General features: G+C 35.6%; 3 protein-coding genes across 10 annotated transcripts in view; 2 read left to right on the forward strand and 1 right to left on the reverse strand.

Moving 5' to 3' along the window:
- LOC110466242 (E3 ubiquitin-protein ligase HERC2-like) overlaps positions 1–3,972 on the forward strand; it is a 107,613-nt gene extending 103,641 nt beyond the window's left edge. For all 7 annotated transcript variants that reach the window (XM_021522639.1, XM_021522640.1, XM_021522641.1 and 4 more), the window contains 3 exons: positions 331–436; positions 1,006–1,218; positions 1,613–3,972. In XM_021522639.1, the coding sequence (XP_021378314.1) occupies positions 331–436; positions 1,006–1,218; positions 1,613–1,891 (598 nt within the window). In that variant the 3' untranslated portion in view covers positions 1,892–3,972. The remainder of the gene's footprint in view (positions 1–330; positions 437–1,005; positions 1,219–1,612) is intronic.
- Positions 3,973–8,685: 4,713 nt separating this feature from the next.
- LOC110466223 lies at positions 8,686–13,849 on the reverse strand. The gene is made up of 4 exons (XM_021522609.1): positions 13,738–13,849; positions 10,266–10,828; positions 9,694–9,846; positions 8,686–9,420 (listed from the first exon to the last, which is right to left on the reverse strand). Exons 1-4 carry the CDS (start codon positions 13,847–13,849, stop codon positions 8,980–8,982), a joined length of 1,269 nt encoding a protein of 422 aa, XP_021378284.1. The 3' UTR covers positions 8,686–8,979.
- Positions 13,850–14,080: 231 nt separating this feature from the next.
- Positions 14,081–18,706, forward strand: part of LOC110466222 (DENN domain-containing protein 3-like) — a 39,411-nt gene continuing 34,785 nt past the window's right edge. Inside the window, exon 1 of one of the 2 annotated variants that reach the window (XM_021522604.1) lies at positions 14,081–14,168. The gene's annotated coding sequence lies outside the window, so the exon portion shown is untranslated. Of the gene's footprint in view, positions 14,169–14,591; positions 14,713–18,706 lie in introns of those variants that run through there. The other variant, XM_021522607.1, reaches the window with a different exon arrangement.

An 18,706-nucleotide genomic window follows, 5' to 3' on the forward strand; every position in this document is an offset into this window, starting at 1 on the left:
AACTATTTGTCAAGCTGACAAATTTGTCATTCTCAACAATAAAACAACTTGTAGGTCAATTATTTCAAGGTAACACTTAAATAATTGACCTATTATATTACCGCTATGCTTATATTTTGCAAGTTTTTTTTATTTACTTTTTTGTTTGTTTTGCAAATGATGGCATAACAAAGATTTATGGCATTTAAGAAACTACCCAGTACTCAAAATTTATTTCTGGAACAGGAAACATTAAAACAATTTTCTGACTTTTGATGAAAATCGTAAAATGAATTACCCTGAACATTGCTTGTCTTTAACTGATGAAAACACATCTGATTTATGTTTCAGACTTCATGAATTTGACGACGCGGTGAAGTGGATAAGAGAGGGTATGACGAAGGTGATCCCAGTAGCTTTACTTTCCCTGTTCACTGGACTGGAGTTGGAGACTATGGTAGGTATATATACACTGTATGTAGGTCGTTCTGCTTTGTTTCTTCACAGAGATGGATAACTTATAGGTATATCAGCAGTCATGTCTTTTTTTTCCTTTACTCAAGTGGAGTTGCAGACTATGCTACCATAGGCATGTAGGTAGTTCTCGAGGTGGTCAGGTGGTGCAGTGGATAGCCCACTTGCCTTTCACCAAGGCGGCTGTGTCTCGATTTCCTGATTGAATGTGAAAAGGTTTGGGTCACCTGTCAGACCACATGGGGTTTCTCTGGGTACTTCGGTTTCCTCCAACAATAATACCCCCGGCACGCTAATGTGCGGGCCAACAAGAGTGATTAATATAAGTTGTAAAAATGTGTTTCATAATTGTTGTAAAATAAATATTTTTTAGTTTTATATTATAGATAATTCTCTCTCGGTTTACTGGACTGGAATTTGGGTTTGTTGTTGATATATTGATAGTTCTACTGTCTGCTTATTGTATCTGTGTTGTGTTCCGGTATCATCCATACATAATCCTGTATAGGCAAACGTCATCCTGTATGTATATTCTAATCTTTGTGTGAGTAGGTGTGTGGCAGCCCTGACATTCCTCTGAACCTGCTTAAGTCTGTAGCCACATACAAAGGTATAGATGCCACAGCGCCGCTTGTACTCTGGTTCTGGGAGGTCATGGAGGATTTCACAAACACAGAGCGTTCGCTGTTCCTTCGCTTTGTCTGGGGCCGTACCCGTCTTCCACGTACAATTGCAGACTTCCGAGGACGTGACTTTGTGCTACAGGTAAGGATTTCTTTTATAGCATTTTATTACATATGTCCTTAGCAATGAAAGTCTGTATTTCCCATTTCTCGGCAATCGGGTTATTTTTTATCATGTTCCGAAAATTGACAGTCTTTATAATTGATTGTCATGCAATTGTGCATATTAGATTTTTTTTTTTTTTTTTTTTTCCTCTTTTTAATTATATGAGTGAAAATGAGAATCCAATATGATTTTAGAAATTAAAAAACTTATACAGCAAGATGCTAAGCTGGTTATTTTGCAGCCTCAAGACAAAAGTAGTAAATTGAAAAATGAATTTAGAGTTTTTCCCCTTGCAGTAATATACAAGGTTTATTACTGTTAGCATGCACCTCTACTGAGGTCAATAACTGTATGTGTGTGTGTGTTGCAGGTGTTGGATAAATACAGCCCCCCAGACCACTTTCTGCCAGAGAGCTACACCTGTTTCTTCCTTCTCAAGATGCCACGCTACTCTTGCAAAATGGTGCTGCGTGAAAAACTCAAATATGCCATCCACTTCTGTAAGTCAATAGACACAGATGACTATGCTCGCGTTGCACTAACAGGCGAGCTCCTAGATGAGGACACGCCGGAGGTTAGCGAGGACATGGAAGATCTGGAAAGCATTGACTCTGAGGGAGAGATTGCCGATTCCGATTGCAGTCTGTGATGAAAGTTATCGTTAGAAATACAGTGTAGTCACGCTAGTGATTTAGGACAGTTGTGATTGAGGACAGTTGTTTGTCCTTAAAAAGGATAGGTACATGTGTCTTTCATGATTGTATCAATATTGGTTATTTCACTGGATGAAATGGTTGAAAAAGCCATGTAATCTCAATATATAAATGTTTTAAAGAGATAGCTATGGTGGATAGAAGATTTCTGATAGGAGGGCCCCAGACTTCATTTCAGCCCACCCCTTTTTAAGGTCTGAAGGATCTGCCACTGGATATACTTGTAACAGTGTATGAAAGGCTTCTGAGGGAATCTCCAATGTATGAGGACTGTGCGGATGGAGGAATTCAGATTTTAGCTGTAATATTATACCAATATTTTCGTTACCAGTGTTGAAGTGCAAACTGAGTGCTCATGCTACAAATTCTTTTTTTCTTTTCTTGATTTTATTGTTTTATATCTGTTTAAGGCAAGTATTGAGGTACCACATCTGTTTTTACAGTTTCAGTGCTAGTTTAAATACAATGTCCTTTAATAGTATATGACAGAAAATAAAACTAGACCAGTTTTAATCATTGACAAAAGTGCTACTATGATTGTCAGAAACAATTCTAGAACTTTTTTCTATACTTGTAGGGATCTAAAATTTGTGTATAATTATACGGAAAGCCTTTTACAACTTACAAAAATGTTTCATATAAAAAAAAGACAAACCGATTGTTCTGCATATAAACGAACATGCCCCTGATATGTACAATAAGGCCAGGTTTATCAAGCCGTCACTAATCTGCAAGTTTCATCCAGTGTCTTAGAGAACTGATTGGACAGTTTCTTTAATAAATTGCCCCAGTAACGTACCCAGCAATGTAATAGTTCGTCCACTTATGCAGGGTACACAGGTGACCGAGTCGTTGAGGCACCAATCTGTAGCTAAGTGTTAAAGACAAATAGAATTGTTATTCCATTTTTGTCTTTCAAATCAGGTAAACGGACAAACCTTGTTTTATTTTGAACATTACTTTTAAAAATGGTGTGTAAATATCAAACTGAAACACTGATTATTAAAATTTATTAAAAAAGAAAGACAAATAGAGAAGCCAAAATTCGTTGGAAGGAAGGGAAAGTGGAACAGATTATTTTTGTTTGGCCTAAGGTTGTGGAAAAGAAAGCCATTGATAGCGTTAATAAAGTCATTGACTATTTAAAAGTCCATCAAATTGATTGCTCACATTAGTCTAGTCAGGAGGAGACAACTCTGTGTCATAAAATACTTTGACTCTTTGTTCAATTGGTGTAAAGTTTTCTCATTTGATAATTGTGAACTGTTGAGATGCCTTGTCCTCCATAAATCTGTTACTATCATCATGTGTTCCAGTCTATAGAAATGGTGTAGCCACAATCTCGTTGTTCATTCTATTAATGAAGATACATTCATTCTCAGTCACATAAATGGCAGTACATTTACTGTATCTGTTTTAGTACATTTTAATCATCACCCGATTTGTTTTCAAAGGCTACAGTATTGGGAATACAAAGTATGTGTAACTTATTTATCATTATTTTACACGAGCGTAATGAACATTGGTGATCATATCTTGGTCATTTTATTTTTTGATACATGTATCTTCGAAGAAGTGTCACGATGTATTTAAATACAAATTTGGTATTCATAGAACCAGACACATTATATAAAGAAAGTTGTCTTATGAAATATGTATCGCATGGTCTAGTCAGGAAAGTGGAAAGCAAGATTTACCAATGAAAGGGCTTATATTGCATAGCTATATCAACTCGCTTTTATATCTGTATTATTATCAGATAAGGATACATGCAGGATTTCTATCTGTTTGTGGTGCATTAAACTAAATTTACTTGCTAATCAACATTCATGTGAAAATATTAAGTGTTTGCCTTATTTAGTAATGAAAGGAATTCTACAATATATATAGCTTTATACATATATAGGCGTTCAAAGTCCCATCTGTGTAACCTACCTAAGCTAGTCTATTCCGTCTTTGCGTATTGCAGAGTTATCTTCTCTTGGGAGCAGGTATTGATTGTTACGTTATTGGTTTGTGTGAGAAAATTACGTCATTTTTCTCAAAATTTGATGACGTTGCTCTCACAAACAAGTGACGTAACAATCAATACCTGCTCCCAAGAGAAGATAACTTTGCAATACGCAAAGACGGAATCGGTCCTGTATCAGTGCCAATGAGAAGCAGAGTTAGCCTTGAGCGTCCTGGAGTTCTAGATTATTTGTCTGACATTGTAGATTTCCTTGCCAATATGAAGCGGAGTTGTCGACATCATATTGCCGTTGAGCTCCTAGGAATCTAGAATATTTGCACAACAGCTTGTATATATATAAATGCCAACGTGAAGAGAGATTTGTGTATCTAAATATTGCCCACACTCAAGCTGCAGGCAGTTGTAAGTTATTTGCTAGACATGTTGTGTATTAATGAAAAAATATGATATCCCATCAATGTACATTATAAGCCCTCTTTCTCATATTCTCCCAATCTTGGACTATTCACCAGATTTAGTTTGTATATATTTGGTACAAATAAAAGGTACGTAATGTACTCCCCTCCTTTCTCCCAATCCCTAAACTATTAGAATTCTAGTCTATGCATTTCATTGTCTATATTAATCCCGAGACATTGAACTCCCCCCTCATTCATTCCATTGCTGTATATGCACAAATCTGTATGATCACACACTAACATGAAGGTTGTGAGCCTGTTATGTAGGTCTCAACGTGACATGTACATGTAGTGACATTAAAATGGTTTTTTTTTTTACACAAACAGCATTTGAAGAATTTTTTTTGTAAAAAACCTGTTTCGTTTATCAAGCAATGAGAGAAACAATGTGCTGAGTAGGTAATAAGTGTCAAAATTGCTTCCAGACATTTCATCTGAATTTTGTGAAACAGGTCGGAAAGGCACACATCACAAGGAATGTCAGACAGATTGATACTGAAACCATAAACACCAGGTTTACACTCAGGGAGAAATGATAAACATTATATTACCCATCCATCTGACAGCCTGTATAATAAGAATACAGTTAAGACAACATGCTTTTGACAGCTGACTTCTGCGACACAAACTGTTGCGTAGACCACAACACCACTAGAACTAAGACCATGCATTTCCACTCTTTTTTTTGCTTGACAAATGAAACAGGTGTTTTCAAAAACTCACAAATTTAAGCTTTCACAAACTGTTTGTAAAGCAAAACAAACTTGGCATATATATATATATATATATATACAATGTATTTTATTATTTACAACCGATACCAAAATGATAAATTTCATTAAAAAAAAAATCATGACATTTAAACCTTCAATACAAACATTTTTCAATGCATACAGAGTGACTTTCCATCCAAGATTTGTATCAATATACAGGTGTATTCATATACTGGTATACAGTTTATATATTTACAAGCTAAACTAGCAGGTCTGCTAGAATCGCTATTTAGGCTACCGATAGTCTGACAATATTTGTACACTTCCACATCCACATGAACTGTACAAACGCACATACTGAACATGCCTAGGTTTTATTTTATGAAGGTGATGATTGGTTCTTAGAACCAGATTGTTTAAGTGTCCTGCTCTGTATCATCATGTGTGTCTTTGTGTTTAATTCACTCTCTGGAGGATTGCCCATTGTTGGTAGATGTGTAGTCTGTCTACCGCCCAATTTGGAGATGTCTGTAATAGTGGCTGGATAATTTTCTAGTAAAACTGACCATATGTTTCGAAATATTTGTAGTAAATAGTAATTCAAAACTGTGGAGAGGTTATGTAATACTCTAGCCAGGAATCTATTAAAGGAGATTTAAAGGCAAGTTGTTTGGTACCGGTAATATCCCAGCGAGTGATGGAGTTTATATGAGCATTTTGTGATTTTATGAAATACATTTCATTGTCATTTTTTGTGATAAATGTTGCTAATGTTGTATATATGATTGGTTTATTGTGTGCGACATACTGGCGATTACATGTACGCTGGTGTGTGTTGCGCGTCTGATATTTATCATGTGATAATTGCAGGTGTTCCCGAGGTTCACATGCATCATTGTTTCAGCCCAACATTAACAGTTTTCACAGCGAGGCATTACATACCACAAAAGCAGATGTCACTATTACTTTCTCTTAATATCGGAACAAGATGTTAAAATTAGTATTTAATGTATTGCAGTCAAAATATTTCATTCATAGGTATTAACTTAACTCTTTCACCACTGTAGACCATAATGGACTCATCCATACCAATGCATGGTAGAGTTTACTGAAGTTACATAGGGGTGAAAGGGTTAAAGCTTAAAAGTCAATATCAAGAAAAATCATATTTTCGTCATTTTCATATATATATTTTTTACTTTTATTCATAGTTGTTTAACTAGATTGGTGTATTTATATACATACAATTGACTTTTTCAAAATTTGTTTTACTTGCTGACTTATTACAGAAATATTTAATTTTTATTTCTCTGTTCTGACATATCTAACAATGCCCATGCTATCAGTCCAGTAGCGGTAAACATCAGCGATCTTTCTTTTGCATTTTGCAATAGATTTTGTTACTTGTTTTCATCGGTTAAAACCTAAAAGAGGTTTAATTCATTAGTTAAGATAAACTGCTATATATTAATGTATTACAATAAAGGATCCATGTCCCACCGCTGGCAAAGCACCAGGGAATGTAGTTTTCATACATAGAGTAATCTCCCCTTAATTTCATTCTAGGTGCAACTGTAGTGGCTTTGAGCTCACTTGATTTTTGTGACTGCGTTGCGATTGCATGTTCAAGGTTTAAATCCCCTCCTGACCCTGTTCCATTTCTATCTTTTTTTTCCCCCTGAAAGCTTCGCAAGGCACGAGTTTCTTTTCAGATAGAATGTATAGAAGTTATTGTCATGCTGATAAAAAGTTTGTAGTTCCTAGTTACAGTATTTGGCAGTGGTGTATAGATCCTTATAATTAAAAACAATGATACTTCTTGTGACTAAATGAGTATTTCTCTATATTTCACTCTATCACAATGTATCGAAACTCATAAATGTTGGTCTATGAAAATATTTTATCATTTCCTCCCTTGACTTCATATCAAGAAATAAGTTTGAAGCAGATGAAATCGAACTGCTATAAATTGTGTTTCATCGCGACATTGTAAACATAGTTGGCCTTTGTATTGGACAGCCTGTGTTGCGTATGTGTTTGTGTGTGTGTGCTACACTGTCAATGTTGTCCCCCAAAAGGCTTCAATTAAAATTGTCCAACAAACACTGTAGTTTTCTTTTTTATAATTATCAATAGGTTAAGATGACCATGGCAACGTCATGCTGGGTTTACCGGCTTTAATCAATGGTTCTGATGACGACGCTCTACGACCAGACTTACAAGTGTATATCTTGTGGAATCCGTCTGCTGGGTAACATAGAACTTCGCTGAATTCTTTGCATGAACTTCGGAATTCTCCGACGTACGACCTATTTAGTGTTGACCTCAAGAGTACGCAAGTTTTTCGAAGGACTTGTAGTCAGACACTGTAGTTTTGACCTTGGATTACCATATAAGGGGGCATGTATACTGTACTCAGAATGCTTTAACAATGAACAAGGAACATGTGAACTACTCATAAATAGTGACGTTGGTCTTGACCTTAAAACCCGAGAATACAAAATCATTCCAGGTATTCTCATACTTGACCTTTGTAAAAATAATCTGTTAACAAATGCATCAACACAGAAATTACATGATGTCATTTATTAATTATCACTCTATGTGGGGAATTTAATACATCCATATTTAGTTATTAATTATCACCACGGAATTATCTAAGTCCGTGTTATCACTATGTTGGGAATTTGATACATCCATATTTAGTTATTAATTATCACTATGTGGGTAATTTAATACATCCATATTAAGTTATTAATTATCACTATCTGGGGAATTTTAATACATCCATATTTAGATGTAAGAATATTTCCACAATCAACCCTCTGCAACACTTTCTGGTATTTTCAGATTTAACCCAAAAAAACGACTTCCCGAAGAATCCTCCTTCATAATGCGGTTAATACAGCCTAATAACATTTTACACTGATCTTCTTGAGAGAAGGAAGCAAAGAGGATGTTATAAAACACCACCGTATCAACACTTCTGACCATACAAACCCAACATTTCAGTTTGTGAATCCAAAATGGCACAAACATTACAAAGGAATATTCAATGTAGTATCGATAGAGCTACTTAACCAGAGGAAATAAGGACAAAGCAGCGGTAGTACAACCCAGGCCAGATCATGCTAGACTTTATTCATACAGAAATAGTCTTGAAAGAGGCAACTGGCTTGATCAGGACATGGACACACCAAAAAATATTCGTAACAGTAAATTCATCTAGAGCCCTACATGCAGGCATCCTCGATACTCCAGGGGTTACGCTCACTTTTGCTCTTTGCATCCCTGGAATATGTCATAGCAAAATTGAAGACATGCTTATAGCCATTTGATTGGTCTCCGGTAAAAAAAAACTTGACCAATTGCTAAGGCTTATTCCTGTCCTTTGAAGATAAGAGGAGCCACTTCTGATGTAAATCAAAGGATCAAACTAAGTGTTCTTGTCTCACACACTGAGCCTTTAATTTTGCTATAATATGTTCCAGGCGTGCAGAGAGCGAAAGTTAGTGTGACCCCTGGAGAATACAAGTTTTTTTTACTATATGAACACACAGATGTACAGACCAACATTGACACACAGACACTGACAAGTAATTACTTTTTATTTTTAAAATCTCAGAGTATAAAAACTATCACAGATTATTTAAGTACGCTAGTTAGTGTCATTTAACAGTATGTTGTACCATCCCCTAAACCTAGTGCAAAATTCACACCTCCCTATATCGAACGTGTACAACCCACGAGATTGTAGGAACAATATAAATTATGATATGTATATTTCATTCATACACAAAGTAGGTGTAACCTAGCTGGAATTCATCAGTGATGAACATTTCACATCACATAGTCAGATTAATGATATTTTTTTTCCATGATTATTTCCCCTGACCAGACTTTTTTGTGGTTTTATTTGTTGGTCTGTTTGATGCATCATCGTCAACTTGGATTTTTCTACCATATGTTGAGTCCTGTTCCTGTAGATTCTTTAACAATACTTTAGCCCTGCCACCTCCTCTTCCCCGTTTGATCTTCGGCGTGGCGGAAGAGTTCTCATTGGGCGATGGATTATAAACAACCACATTTTTATTAACAATAACAGGCGTTTTAGGTTCCATTTTAAAAAGAAATGGAACATGAAGTCTGTAGCCACCTAGTACTAATATAGTGATCAAAAGGATGATGACCATGGCAATAAACATCAATGGCTGCCAATGGAGTGGAATTTCTGTGAAGAAAAGTCTGAGACTCCGTCCAACACCTTCAAAGAAAAGCTCCATCGGGTAGATTATACACCGGGTTATTGTGGACGATATCACCTGAAACAACAAATTCTGTGGTTAATATGTAGATCAGATACCCCAAATAATTTTGAATTGATTTTGTACGGTAACTGTTTTGGAAATCAATTTTCACTCCATTCACACTTGACGGTCTTCTAATGAGAAAATTCGCTACACATATCACAGAAGCCTCAGCATTTTAGGACTTTAAATTACATATTTTACTTGAGCAAGGAAAACAACTCTGGGTTCAGAAGAGGCTATGATCAGAGACAAATAAACAACAAGTAGTTTCTATATGCGTGTTACCATAATCGGAGACACCTCCCACAAAGGGTCCACCATCAGCATCTTGTAGTATTTTTCACATGGGTTTGGTTGCCATGACAACATGCTAAACAGCCAGTTGCGGAAACTCTGTAGGAACGACATTTGATCTGGCACACACTCCTTGGGAACACCCTGTGGGAAAAATATCAGAACCTATGGGAATACTAGTACACGTTTATACTCATATATGGCATGCTTTTACCACTAGTGGTGGTATACTGATTAAAAATCTTCTTCCCATAAGTCAAATAATATATTGAGCTCGGATACAGTGTATATATCTTATACATTCTATAATCTCCCAAGATTTTTATCACGTTGAAAAAAATATGTCAAAATCTCATTGTGAAAAAGGCTGAATTCCCACCCAAAATATATTGGCAGTAAAAATTTTGTTTTCACTTAAATGATATAAAAGTTGAATTCAAGAATACATTTAAGTATATAAAATCAAAGGCTCAAGAAAAGTTTCACATATCTCCCACAGAATGGAAATAAAACTTCATTATTTTAAGATGTTATATACTACTGAAAGATACTGATGAACTTACAATCTGTAGATTTGCCATTTTCTTAGCAATTTCAATCTGGTATAAACGAACAAACTCCCATGGAAGACTCCCCAGGAATGCCAAAATCACTAAAATCCAAACAATTTTTCCATAGGTCAGTCTGCAAAGCTGATCATACATCCCCAATCCCTGATGGTCAGCCTCAGAGTTGCGTCGATGTCCACTCCTGATGCTGCCCCTCTGTAACATCATTTTACCTTGAAGTTTATTCTCAGATGTTGTTTCACTGTCAGCGCTGTCACGCTTTGACCGTTTTCTAGACATTATACAGGTGAACAGTAGGAAAACAAGCAAGATTATTCCTGCTACTGCAGAGGTTATCTCCCTTGGTACAAGAGGACACAGCCATGTGACGAGGAGTATGTAGGTCCCTTGTAAATCCTCCTTAACTACTTCAAGCAGATGACTGGAAAATGATTGTGATATCTGAGTTGGGTCCTCACTTTGTCCCAACAGTAGCCAACCAATAGTGTTTGTCACTTCAGATAGAAAGGTCAATGAATGTTGTTCCCGCCTGGTGCTACTTCTCTCCCAGGCAGTCACTAAAAAATATTAAAAAATATTTGAATTTTAGTCTGTAGAAAAGGGACTATGTATATTTAGAAATTTTACAGCACAGTAATAGCAGGAAATTAAATTGAAGATGAAAATGAGAGGAATATGGTTAATATTTGTAGGGTCCTGTCCTTTTTCTTTTCTTTTTCTTCAGTTAATACAAATATGGATATAACAAAACCACCGGTGAATTATAAAAGTATTAAACTGAATCAAGAATTCAGAGTATGACCCGATATTGACATAACAGGGGAGGGGGGTAGATCTACAACCTACCTGTAACCTATCTGATGCTGGTGTATATGATTCCTATCTATAGGCGAAACGTCCCGGGTCGAGTGACATACAAATAAAAATTCGTCAGATCGTTGTACAAGTAAACAAGAGCTGTAGGAGAACAGCATAGCTCATCTATTAAAATCGTTTTTGTAAAATGTGCTAATAGTAATTGGGCCTTTGCAGGGTGTCCCATCTTAGATAATAGATCAGGAAACTAGAACTACATTTTGGATGGCACACACCCCATATCCCCTCAAAGTAACCCACCCCCTCTGGCCCAGCCCCTGGGGGTCATATCAAAAATCTTAAAGTGTTGTGCACCCCTCCATACATATATCTACCATGTCTAAAAGTTTCAAGTTCTTCTTCAAACATTGTAGAAAAAGTTATTTTACCCCTTTTATCCCTAAAGTACCCACCCCGTTTTACCATATATGCTAAAATAAATTACTGTAAAATATAGAACTCATAATAATGTTTGATTTGATATGATAAAAGACTCCTTTCTGATTTTTTAAATATTTGATCCCCATGACATTTGGTTGAAATCTGCCCAGTAGCTTCAAAAGAACTAGAACTTGCCCTAAATCTTTAACCTGTAGAACTTGCCCAAAAACTTAAACCAATTCCAAAAAACTTGTGTTTTGTACCAACAATGAGGATATATGGTCCAATTTGTTGCTAATAAGGAACCTCAAAGCAATTGCTGTAACCATATTACAATGTAAAATTAGTTAAAAGTTGAGTTTAACACCAAAATACAGCTTGCCCAAAAACTTTAACCAAGTGGGGCGCCGACGCCGTGGGTACTGCTATAGCCCCCCTATTCTTCGAATAGACGAGCTAAAAATACAATTTGCTCACTAAGGAACCAGTTGCGACACGTTTAATACGTACATTGCTTGTGTAGAAAGTAAAACTTTCATATTACATTCTAAGTATTACCAAACTGATGAATCTCATTGAGACATAAATTTTATGTCTCAATGGTTTCTCAGTCGTTTTGATTGGCAAAACCTATCTTTTATTAAAAGATAGATATTGCCAAGCAAATTAAACCACTAAAATCATTAAAATTCCCTGGCAATATATTTTAGCAGATTATTAATAAGAAATCAAAGGCTTATACTAACCTAGATTGATAAATGAACTTTAGATGAAGCGCAATTTCATAACATTCTATGACGTATATACAAGCGCAAAACATGTTATAAACAATTGTATTAAATGGAAAGTGTTTTGATGTTTATAACATGTCTAGTTTCTATATTAAAACATTAAATGTGAGGAAATGACACTGGCATAGTCCATGTGTTCACTGCAGTCACGAGGCAACTAGTTTTACACATGTATATTTAAATAAACTGTAAAATATGACTGACATGACTATGACTTTTGTGCATTCCAACAGCAACTGTTATCATCTTGTTTTGAAGGCCAGTATGCCTCTCAACAGATAGAAGAAGAGAAATAACAATCAAACTTGAATCAATTGAACTTTAAAGATTCAAATTTCTTGATGAATTTGGACCTAAACTGTAAGGTGGGAATGTAGGAATGAATGATTTGGAGTTTGAGAGAAGAAAAGAAAGAGAGAATTCGAATGAAGGGAAAGGTGCCTCTGGTGCGAGTTTATATTACTTAAGAGGGATGAGCCTGGGGCACCCCAGCCCTGGCATCCCTCCCAAAACATGCTGGGGGAATAACATACAATTTAAACCTACAGATGTAATTCGAGGCAGATACATGCATATGGTGTGTGTTTGATGACAGGAAAAAATATACCAAAGAGCTCTGCACAGGGGCTTGTTACAAATGTCTGAAATACACATAATTAGCTATACTGATATGGGTCACAGCACACATCAACATAACATAAGTGCAGGCAAATTCGTCATATTAGTAAGGGTTTCAGTTAATAATTTGTCCAAATACACATGTATCAAAATGCCGACGAGCACCAGTACAGAAGAAGATTTGACTGAAATGCCTATAAATAAACATTGTTGTAAACACGTCTGAATGACGTCATGCAGCAACATTTGTGACGTCATCAGGCCTTCCATGGTTTTGCTCAAAGATGCAGGCAGTTTCGCCACCATCAAACATTTCACTAATTTGCAAATAATGTAAGTGTTTAAATGTAACATTTTACATGTTGATATTACACAAATCATACTGATACGAACAGCTCCAAATGAGTGTGTGTAACAATGATTAAAATTCAAATAAATGTTTTTTCCTATTTGTGATAGTCAATTTTCGATAGCTTGAAGAAACTGATTAATGCTGTTTGAGTAAGATGGCTTGGATTGGCCAAGATGAGGTCAATTTACAAGCATCGCAATAAAGACTCAGTCCTGAACAAACAAAATCGGTGCCCCCACCCCCGACGACTTTTAGATAATTTGTCACATGTACATCTCCGATCGTCTTGCACGTCGACGGGAAATATCTGAAAAGTTAAAACGATATTTGGGCTTAAACTTTATTCAACACTGTCCCAGTGTCAACATACTTCAGTACACAAGCTAACATAATAAAGCACAAAAGCAGATAATGGTATTCGTCATTTTTGTAAACAATACAACAACAAAACAAGCACACATAGTGTTACCTGATCTTATCAAACCGTAAATAATAGCAACAACCAGTGTGATCGACAGACAAGCACATGTATTCCAGTTACATCGCTTCCTTGTTTCTGTCATGTTTCTAATTGCCGCCATTGATATGGGACTGATGTGCCCGGACTATATTTTAAGATTTCAAGTTAAACTTTACGATTATTTTTCTCCTGAGTTTTTAACAGCATTGTGGTCAAAACATAGTTATAAAATGTACTGTTTTCAATTTCTAATAATTAAATTTCAATTTTTAATGTTGTGTATATTACATTTTGAAAATAATACCGAGAGTATTAGTTTTGAGGTCAAAGTGCAAAAACAAAAGCGAAAGTTGAATTATTACAGGTGAGATTTTACGTACCGTCTTACATAAACGCACGTGATTCTCGCGATGACAGGTGAAAGCACATGATCAGTGAAGGTAAGTACATATGACGTATGCAAAAGGTTTGTAATGTTTTGCTGGAATATCCATACGTGTGGCGCAGAAATTTTCCACGATAAACGAACACACTTGGACCGTTCTATAAGCAGAGCTAAAAATGCACAGTTTCGGAGAATAAAAAAACAATGTATCAAGAATATTATGCCCTTCTCTCACGCGTCCACTAAATTACATAACGTATCTTAAAAACTACATGTGGCTTGACATTGTTTTAGAAAGAAATAACGCAAACTAGCAATATTCAGCAGTTTAGTTTCGGCCAGGTACGTCTGGACCCCTCAATCTACACGTACCAAATTTTCCTGAGGTCAGCCTCGGTCCAAATCTGTACCTGTCGTTTTCTTTACAGGTTCAACCGGTTCAACCGTTTCAACCGGATACGCGAATGTACCCCTAGTTAGTATATATATTCCCTTGTCTAAATTGTGATTAAATCGACAAGCCATTTCACTGATTTGGTTTCCCAAATGACTACATGCAGTGACTGTAGTCTTGGGATCATCCACTGCAAATATGACAGGTGAGCATGGAATTTTACAGCTATATCCTAGCGCCTAAGACAATATACTGTTTACAATCCAGGTTCCGGTATACTCCTATTGTCACTCAAGCATTACATTGATTAATCACCCTGGTGAGTGCATGAAACAATGGTTGGTCAGAGGCAAATGTTAAGAAGGAGCAGAAAAATGCACGGCCAGACTGGGATTTGAACCAGGGCCATACACCCCAAACTGTGTGACACTTTTCTACTTTAATTGATCTTAATTTAATACCAGTTCTGCTACAAATAAAAGACACCCTTTTTGTTCCTAATATTAAAAAGATTATTCAGTTGTAGCGGTACATGTCTGGGTTGATCGTCGGCGACAAGAAAGCTCAATTGGTATAGCGTCCGTCTAGAGTTCCGAAGGTTCTGGGTTCAAACCCCGGTCTGGCAGAGCATTTTTCCTCGGTCCTGTTACAGTAGTGCCTCTCACTCAGACCAACCCTTGTTTCAAGCATTTGGTGTATGCTTGGCAAGGGATCCTCTATTTACCTTGGTTGTTAACAGTTGTGTTTTCGGGGGAAAAGACTTAGAAAAAGGATGGAAGGATTTAGTGAAACTGGACTGGGTCGATTGTCGGCAACCAGATAGCTCAATTGGTAAAGCGATTTTATATTCAATAATTTTTATAGTAATCAAGAATTTATTGATGTTTTTAAAATCATTAATGAAGATATATGAAAGTATTTATCTGCTACACAGAGAGTATATAAGTTCTCAAATCTTTAAAGCAGGACATTCAATCAAAAAACACACTTCATCACCTATTGATTATCAATGCACAAAATTGTCACATATTTGATCTTAATCAATCTAACTTTATCTTGTAGCTTTCATTTTTAGTCCATTAGGAGACATCCTAAATCTTACTGTTTAGTCATATTTTTTCACACATTGAATATGTTAAGTTTTGTCAAATAAGTTTCTAATTTAGAGCTGGGTTTTAATTTTGAATAAGTTTCTAATTTTCATGCAGAATAAATTCTGTATTAGGTACCGTAGTTGTGAATGCTTTCCCTTGTACATGTACTTATCCTAGTGTTTTTTTTAGCTCACCTCGCCCTTTGGGACTGTGTCAAGTAATTGCTGACATAGAGTGATATATGTTTGTGGAAAGATATGACCTAAACCTACAGTATATTCAATGTCACAAGGTGCAAAATTATTAAAATATTCAACAACCTTTTTCTGAAAATGCAAAATGTAGGTAGAACTGATAGTAATACCAAGTAATTGGCTGACATTGAGCGTTATAAAGTTTCTCCAAACAGCGAAAGGAGTCAAACGTGCGGAAATATTCAAATAACTCCTTCTGAATGAAAAAATAGTATAGGCCTATATGGTCATTATATTTGGTCTGTAGCTTATTGCTGGCATGGGGCACTATAGTACTATAAAGTTTGCCAACAGAAACAAGCTGCAACCTTAATTCTTAAAGACACTGGGCGTGGGGTCAAATCTGTTAAAACACTCAAACAAACTTTTTTTATGATAGATATGACTCATACTTGCAGATAGAAGGGTTGAAAAAGGTTGTTAAAATGATGACCATGATCTACATTTTAGGTCACAAGGATCAAATGTGTTTAAATCTTCAAGGATTTGTTTTCTAAAGATTTATAAGCATAGAGTAACAAATCTTTCTTTTGAGAATAGGGTAATTATTGTTTAATGAATTACATATTCAACCACTTTCAAGGTCATAAGGGTCAAATGTGTTAAAATCTTTTAACAATATCTTGTAATTTGCTGGTATAAAGGGCAATCAAAATTGCCTGAAAAATGACCTTGACCCCTTTTGATCACAAAGGTCAAATTTGTGAAAAAGCCAAAACAACTTTTCCTGATGGTCCTTAAGGACTAGAGAGCAGAAACATTCAGCTTGAATAACATGTTTTGTTTTCTATCAAGGTTCTTTAACAAATTTGACCTTGACCCACTTTGAAGTTCATAGATTTGAAATGTGTTTAGGAATAACACTGCATATAACACCTGTGACCAAAACAGGCCCATGAGTGCCCACACTACTAACTTTTTTCCCCAAAAATGTAATCAAGCACTTGGTGTTTAAGTCCAAAATGCTTTCACTTCATCCATGATGATAATTAAGTGGTACCTAATATTTTGTTCTTACCCACAGTACCATGCAGTCATTTCTTAATTGTTTGAAAGCCAAAAAGGGGAAACAAAACAAGTTAATTTTTGGCCATTTAAGAATTTCTGTGTTTTGTTACAGCCATGATGGTTTGTTGACACTAATAAGACTGCTTGACACAGAGAATCTCCCAATATTTACGTATGCTATCATCTGTCTGAATCCTGATCTGTTCTCTATAGCCAATGACCTTACAATGGCCTGAAACACTTTTCATTTCTTTTAACTGACTCAGAAGAGCATTCATAAGTTCCTTTAGATTGGTTGAGTGTACTATACCATGGTAATGTAAAATACAGTATTCCAATTCAGCAAAACAAAATGTTAATTGTGTTTCTAATTTCGAAAGATGAAGAATCCTCCAATTTCCTCAAACTTAAGAACTGTATACTATACTCAGGAAACCACATTTTGCACTAGATATCCTAGTCATCCCAACAGAACCCGTAATTTAAGAAGGGTTGCATTGACTCGGATGTCATCTAACAGAATGGCCGACAATCGACCCAGTTCAGTTCTGCTACATTCCTCCCTCCTTTTTTTAAGTCTTCGCCCCAAAAGACACAACTATTTAAAACCCAGGTTCGGGTATACCCTTGCCAAGCATACACCAAATGCTTGAAACAAGGGTTGGTCGCAGACACCACTGTAACAGCTTACATGGAAAAATGCATGGCCAGACCAAGACTTGAACCCGGGACCCTGTCCTCTAGACGGACGCTCTACCAATTAAATTTTCTGGTCACTGACAATCGACCCAGTCTTAAGTTCAGCTACATGAGTTTGAAAATCTCAAAACTGAAGAATTGGATAGTACCAAGCAATTAACTAATATAGTGATCTCAGGATAACACTGTGATTATCCTTAAATTTGAAAGAAAGGTTGATATCACAGGCATAAATTTCTAACAGAATTGTGACGTAAAATTCAATGGTCTAAAAGGGTGGTCTGAATTTGAAAACTTCCAAACTCTAGATTGGGTATTATACCAATCAAACTACTGATAGTTTCAGGTCATTAGTGATTATCACAAACATTAAAAGGATTAAGGATGTACACCTCGGAGAAGTAAAAAAAAATCCTGTATTAAACATTTTTTCCTTATATGGAATTTTGGAAAAAGGAGTTAATAGCATAGTAGAAAATGCAATAAAAAATATGTCTGTGTGTTCGTTTTTGTGTTATGATCGGTCAAAGATACCAATTTAACACAACATGTGATTTTAGGTGATTTTTTGGGTTTTGACCATTTGCAGAACAAATTCATACAATTTCTTCCAAGTGTGTTATCAGATATGTATGAATGTTGGTAGAATTGATGAAAATATTATTTTCTTTGGAATTATGGAAGTAAAATTTCTAAATCTTATTTTAACTCAGAAAGCCGATTTAAGTTACCCCTACCCCCTATTTTTTAATGAAAAAATACTATTTTTTTACCATTTTTTTGCAGATTAAACGCTTGATATAAAAAGTTGTGGAATTTAACTTTTTTTAATATTTAATGAATTAGGTCAAAAATGTGTTTCTCTTTCTAAAACATCTACAAAAATGGGTGGTCATTGTGCTTTTTTTTTTGTCCCATTATCACTTGTGTTATTTTTTTTTACCTTTTTCGGGGTAAAAAATCAAAAGTGCTTCAGTTACACTAAATATGTAAAATAAATATCAATAATGTATAATTTTCCTGTTTGTTTCCTATTATTTTTTATCATATTGAACATTATAAAAATGTACAGCAAAATTGAACCCGCTACAATTAAAAATGGCGACACAATGACAACTTAATTAAGTGATCAATCTAGTGTCGA

Source organism: Mizuhopecten yessoensis, unplaced genomic scaffold (assembly GCF_002113885.1).
Source record: "Mizuhopecten yessoensis strain PY_sf001 unplaced genomic scaffold, ASM211388v2 scaffold11125, whole genome shotgun sequence".
Taxonomy (NCBI): domain Eukaryota; kingdom Metazoa; phylum Mollusca; class Bivalvia; order Pectinida; family Pectinidae; genus Mizuhopecten; species Mizuhopecten yessoensis.

Excerpts from the sequence above, each read along its gene's own strand:
- LOC110466223 (XM_021522609.1), bottom strand. The coding sequence starts at position 13,849 with ATGGCGGCAATTAGAAACATGACAGAAACAAGGAAGCGATGTAACTGG. Across the intron at positions 10,829-13,737 it reads TTACGGTTTGATAAGATCAG|TGACTGCCTGGGAGAGAAGT; the intron begins GTAACACTATGT and ends AATATTTTTTAG. Across the intron at positions 9,421-9,693 it reads GGGAGGTGTCTCCGATTATG|GTGATATCGTCCACAATAAC; the intron begins GTAACACGCATA and ends TTGTTGTTTCAG.